The sequence below is a fragment of the Harmonia axyridis genome, chromosome 7, assembly GCF_914767665.1.
Source record: "Harmonia axyridis chromosome 7, icHarAxyr1.1, whole genome shotgun sequence".
NCBI lineage: Eukaryota > Metazoa > Arthropoda > Insecta > Coleoptera > Coccinellidae > Harmonia > Harmonia axyridis.
This window is the reverse complement of record NC_059507.1, coordinates 25,693,678-25,700,313: the sequence shown is the minus strand read 5'-3', so window position 1 is coordinate 25,700,313 and position 6,636 is coordinate 25,693,678. Positions and strand designations below refer to the sequence as shown.

The following is a 6,636-nucleotide window of genomic DNA, read 5'->3' as shown; positions in this document are numbered from 1 at the left end:
ACGTCTTCAGATCAGACTAGAAAGGAAGATCTTGGAATTTGACTTCAGGTTAACATATAACCTATTGAGTGAGGCGAATGTGAAATATGGCTCGTGGACCAACGAAGACACTTGATCTCTATTCTACAGTACTAACACGATGTCATTACCATCAACTTTTAACACTTTTCTTTAAGGAGTAACTTTTGTATTTGGAGAGTCGATTTCCTTCAGTTATCGGTTTATGTTCAAGACGGTCCGACGGTCGGTCCATGTGTTGTGTTCTTTAAAAATAAGCTTCAATGATTTCGGCAATACCAACCATAAATTACTGTTATCTCCTATCTATTGTTGCCGACACTAAATCCTGAAGTGAACTTTATAAAAAGCAATTAGGTACCTTTCAATGAAAATTTGTGGAAACAATTCGTGTCAAAAATTCGGTCATATTATCTTGAGACCTATTTAGTTTGCGAGAAAGAATTAGTAAGTATAGGTTCTCGATTTTTTTTATATACAACAGATTTCCTAGCATCTCCCACCCTAATTTTCCAAATGGATAGGGTTGCTAATTTACGTCAAATGTAAAAGGCAGTCGATTCTCTTCCTTTTTTTCTGACCTCAAAATTTGTGATGAATGAAAAGCCGTCAAAAAGGACTTCATTGCACTAAATATTTGATTAGTGAGAACGTTGAGTTGTAAATGGAAACCTCATTTTCCTGAATTATATATTTTCTTTCCTTCTTTTTAGTCCTATCATACTCGTCGGAAAAATAATATTCTATAGGGTGTGTCTTTTGTTACAGGGCACTAGAACTATAATCAAAATGGCTTGGTAAGTTGACTAAATTAAAATATTTGTACAAGTGAATACTGAATTATCACACTTTTGATAAATAAATACATTTTCGGAGAAATATAATTTATTATTTTAAAAATCACAAAAAATAATTATATCGACCAAGAGAAAATTGTCCGGAACTACAACTGATGAATCGGATAAATAGATTAACACAAGGTCATTATTTTTGTAATTTCAAATAAATTTTCATCTTCAGAGGTCATTAGGTACTAAATCTGCAAACTGCAAAACTTCAGCTGTCCATTTCGCTCAAATGGGATTAGAACAAACACATACCATAGGAAAGAAAATGTCAAAACTGATATTGGTCACAGAGGTATCACACTAGTAACACTAGTACCTACAGAATATTTCTGTTCGATCAATTTCAACGGCTTATATAACTGCTTTTATTCTTTCATTATTTAAAATTAGTAATGAAAATTAGTTAGTGAATAGCTGTCTCTTCTGGAGTTATGTGTTTATTGTGCTTAAGCCCAAAATAAATATACAAATTAATGGAAAAAATTTTTAACGATATATTTTTCAATACTAATATAATTTTTTCTGGTATTTTATGTAACAGGGTAGTTGTGAGAAATTTTCCTTTTTTTCTGAGGTGATCGTCTTCGAGGTAGAGTTCAATTATATCTGGTAAATCTTTAGGATTACCAGAAAAGGCTGCTTGTAATTGATTCTGTAATTATATAGGTACGGAAGATGATTGCGGGGATGATATGAATAGTTTATGAAGTCTCTTGAGTTCACAGTGGGCCTAAAAGACCTAATATTATATTGAAGTTCAGTAAACATACTCTTATCCACATAATCTTTATAAGCGTTTTTTCGACGACGATATTGCCATTCAGCTATAAGTACAGTGCGCGTCAAAATTATGGAACAAATTTATTTTCTCAGAAGAAAAATATTTTGAACAAAATCCGGAAAAAAGTCAATTTTTGTTTCACTTTCACCGAATTTTTATGCATTTTAGAAGGATTTTCGTTGAACCCTGTGCCATCCCCATCAACCCTCTAAATTTTTCGAATAGGGAAAATTGGTCACGTGGTACTTTTTTTTAGCAAGGTCTTTGTATCTTCTTTACAGGCATGCAAAAATTTTCAAGATATTGTTTTTTTTTTGGAAAATTAGTTAGTTTAAAGCGGTTTTCAGTATGTGCACTTTGTCATTGCTCATTTACTTGGAGACCATTACATTTCTGTTCATGCACAACTTTCAACCCCTCAGGTGAAAAATTAGAATGTGTCAAGCTCTTTGATCCATCCAGAACGATGGTGGTCATTTCGAACATTTAATTTAAATTACCTTGTAATGCACAATGATTCTCCGGGTGGTACTTCAATGCCGAAATAAATTTCAAATGTCACATTTTTTTTCTCCATTGAGGGGTTCGTAGGGGTTGAAAGTTGTACATAAACAAAAATATAATGGTCGATTTTAATTTGGTGACAAATTTCATCAGGTACCATCGTCTCAAAGTAAATGAGACTTGACAAAGTGCACATACTGAGAACCTAACTAACTAATTCATCAAAAAAAAAAAATTTCCTTGAAAATTTCTGAATTTTTTCTGGAAGGGTGCCTGCTTCTTTCCTCCAGAATTATGTTTTTGTGAACTACTGGTAATTAAAAAAAAATTAAATAGAAACTCTGGTTCAGTACTACACTTTTTGGTTTGTTGAAGTTTTGTCGTATCTGGAATCGAAGAAATTCAAACAGCTCTCTATAGTAATTCTCAGGATAATCCAAATTATTATAAAGATACAGTTAGGAAGATGTGATCAATGAATTGATTATACGTTTTGGTACTTATTTAACAACTGTGTAGCGAAGATTAATAAAGATTCGATTAACTGGTGAAGCATCACAAAAAAGTAAGACTACATGAAACACACCGTATCTCTAAAACAAAGCGTTTGCGGGCTCATGTTTATGGGCCATTTTATTTTTGAACTTATCCAAGAAATCTCTCATTTTCCTTCGTAACTCCAATTCAGGAACACCCAGTATAAGATAAGAACAATCGAATTGGTAATAAAGAAAAATTATTTCGAGTAATTTGGTTAAAATTCGTTATCAAACCTCTTTTTCTCACATTATAAATATGAGTAAAGAATGTCATCAAAAAACCCCTCCCAAGAAAAAAAAAAGATCTACGGCCTTGATTTCAGAAGAGCAATATTTTATTTACGCTTCACATATCACATATCATTCTGGATAAAAAATAGGTTATTATTTCGGTTATTCGGTGGATACATGAAGAAACGCTGCAATGAAATGATCGGATGTTGACTTGACCCTGCAAAGGTGATCTGTCCATACCCAGCCATACAAGTCTGGTATCATTGGCCTCATTTCTCTAAACTTGCGTACCTATATGGAATTGGACGAAATCGCATATTTCGATCGACCGCCCATTTCTCTATTGAGCCGAAAATTCAGTTGTGACAATGCTTTTCTGATGGAAACACTAGTCACACATGAAAAATGTTTGTACATATACCTAGATACACTGCTCAACAATTGATAGGGATCACTTACTTGTTCTAAATTTATTTCTGAAATATTCGCTCCAAGATTATAAATTTAGTCAGATATCAGAGTATTTTCAGTTGATAATATGGTTCACTTCAGAAAAGAATGAAAAAATGGAAAGTTGGAGAGAAAAAAAGACTTTATTAGGAACACTCAAAATTCTGTGTTTGAATAACATAAAAATTTTATGATGAAACCACAAGAAGGCTGAAGTTTCGGTTAAGCTAGTACCTAGTTGGTCCCCCACGAGCTCGTCTCAAGCATTCTACCCTACGAGGCATACTTTCGATCAAACGATTTATAAAATTTTGGGGCAAATTCGTCCAAATATCCCGTAAAGCGTTAGAAAGGTCCTCCAGGTTATTGATCGGTTGTTCTGAGGTTGACAATTGTCTAGACATCTCAGACCAGACATGTTCGATGCAATTCATGTCTGAAGAGCGAGCTGGCTAGTCCATCCTATCAATAGCATGAGTTTCTAGCGCTTCATTAACCAGACGACTACGGTGTGGACGGGCATTATCGTCAATTAAAATGAAATTCTCGCCCACGGCAGCCGCAAATGGAACAATTATGGGTTCAATAATCATATCGTGATATCTCTGGCTGGTCATGGTGGTGTTCTGCAGAACAACCAACTCTGTGCGTTGGTTCAAACAAATGCCTCCCCATACACATATAGAACCTCCGTCAAAAGCTGTTGTGGGTACCATAAACTGTTCTGCATACCTTCGACCTCTTTCCCTCCAAGCAAGAATACGTCCATCGGAGTTGACCAACCGAAATCTAGACTCATCCGTAAATAAACATCGGCTCCAATCTTCAAGTGTCCAATTGCGGTGCTCCTCAGCCCATGAACCTGGTGTTCCCTATTCAAACGGGGATGTTGTACCCTCCTACGTGCTCTCAAACCACGAACATGTAGTCGTCGTCTTACAGTCTGGTTCGAAATTAGAACTCCTGTTGCAACTTTCAGTGATCTATTGAGCCGCGACGCCGGGTAAGTGGGATTTCTCCTAGCATTGAGGATCAAAAGACGATCTTGGACAGCTGTTGTACTGCGCTGCCGACCTCCCCCATGAACATAAGCTACTCAGTAGTTTTGGATGAACCTATTCCAAGCCCGACTCACGACACTTTGCGAAACATTCAACCGCCGGGACACTAACTCTGTCAAGTTATTCAACACGAGAACCCTGTGCTAACTTGAGGAGGGCCGAAGAACCTCAACATTTCCGGACTTTTTTCAGTTTTTTGCTCATTACCTCTGAACTAAATAGTTTTCGACCAAAACATTCATTTTTGAAGTTGTAGGGCATTAAATTCTCTACAATTTTGTATTCACAAACTTTTTCGTAAACCTAATATCAATTGTTATACAGTCGATTAAAATTAAAGTCCAGTAGACAAAGCAAAAAGAGTGGGGTCTGCTGGAAAAAATTCCGAACTTGATGATACATTTACAGATTGTTCGGGGGTGTTGTGGGATGAATCTGTCAAAGAGCCTGTGCTAACTTGAAGTGGGCCGAAGAACCCTAATATTTTCGGACTATTTTCGGTTATATACAATCATTATTTTTAATTAATTCTTGGTTTTACCTAGATGATTTGATTATTAAGGTTCAAAAGTACCATAAAACGGCTCGTAATTGATAGTTAGAGGGTCAAAACCTTTGTTTTTTGCCAATTTTTTACATTTTGAGAAAATTACTCTAATTTTGATTGGTTGCATCTCGGTTGATTCAAGGTTTAGAAAAATGTTTCTGTATACAAAATTATAGAGAATTCAATTATCTTAAACTTTGGAAATGAACGTTTTGTTCGAAAACTAATCAAGTTGAAAGTTATAAGCGGCCCTCCTCAAGTTAGCACAGGGTCCTCGTGTTGGATAACTTGACAGAGTCATCCCACAACGCCCCCGAACAACCTGTATAAATTTCATCAGGTTCGGAATTTTTTCCAGCAGACCCTACTTTTTTTGCTATGTCTACTTGACTATCTATTATTTTGATCGACAGTATCACAATTGATATTGGGTTCACGAAAAAGTTTGTGAAAACCAAATTGTAAAGAATTTAATGCTCTACAATTTTAAAAATGAAATGGTAAAAAACTCATAAGGTAAGAATTTATGAGCAAAAAACCGAAATAAGTCCGAAAATGTTGAGGTTCTTCGGCCCTCCTCAAGTTAGTACAGGGTCTTCTTGTTGGATAACTTTACAGAGTCATCCCACAGCACTCTCAAACAACCTCTAGAAGTTTCATTGAGTTCCGAATTTTTTCCAGTTAAAATGTATATATCTACTGGACTAAAATCGGTGGGCGATAAAAATAAAAGAACAAAAAACATAAAAACTTTTTTTGAGCGTTCGTTTTCCGAACAGATCTCTATCATTATCTTTCATAATGTCTGTCAATTTCGAATTTTGAGTCAGGAATGGTAACCACCGATAAGGTTCGACTTACTTCTGTCCGGCCGTCCGTGAACGCGATAACTGTCGAACGGAAAGACGCAGATGCTTGAAAATTTTCAAGGTTCGGATCTCGAAAGTCACGGTTGAATTCATTAATAAATACAACCCGATCGTTCGAAATTTTGTTTTCCTAATATTCTCAAAACTACAGAAGTGGATCAGATACAAATGTTGCATCCAGATGTGGTATCACAATTTCAAGTTTTGTGCAATATTTCATGTAAATTGCGTCAACAGAAACGGAAAATTTAATAAGAATACCGAAAAAAATGATCCAAAATTACAATAACCATAAAAAACCGACGGAGTTGAGATTTTGGGGGTTGATGAGAAATAATTATTTCAAGCAGATCACATCATCAGACCCATTAAACATTGAAAAAGTATATTCGAAAACGATATTTCCGAGACAACAGATATGATCAAATTAAGATTTTGCGTAGATATTAGAATATATAATAACAATTTCAAGCTTTGTGCAAAATTTTGAGTTGCTTCTACCATCAGAAACAAAGAAAAGCAGAATATCGCAAAAAAACTTAAAATATAGCAACAGATTAGCAGGAATTGAGATTTTTCGTGTATATCAAGAATAAAATTTGATGACTTTGAAGCGGAGTCATACTAAAAGAATTCTACTGTCAATTGAAAAAATTGAAAAATCGTGAATTATCGAAAAGGCAGGATAAATAAATTCAACGATAACACCATTCAATTGTAATAAAGTCCCTCTTTTTGGGAGTATGTGTCAGTGGAATGGCGGCTTTTCACTGATTGTAATAAAA

General features: G+C 35.1%; 1 protein-coding gene across 1 annotated transcript in view; it reads left to right on the top strand.

The window, feature by feature from the left end:
- The first annotated feature begins 238 nt into the window (after positions 1-238).
- The window catches only part of LOC123684898 (inositol-trisphosphate 3-kinase B-like), a 145,919-nt gene continuing 139,521 nt past the window's right edge, over positions 239-6,636 (top strand). Inside the window, exons 1-2 of the mRNA XM_045624403.1 lie at positions 239-465; positions 787-815. Of these exons, the coding sequence (XP_045480359.1) occupies positions 808-815 (8 nt within the window). The 5' untranslated portion in view covers positions 239-465; positions 787-807. The remainder of the gene's footprint in view (positions 466-786; positions 816-6,636) is intronic.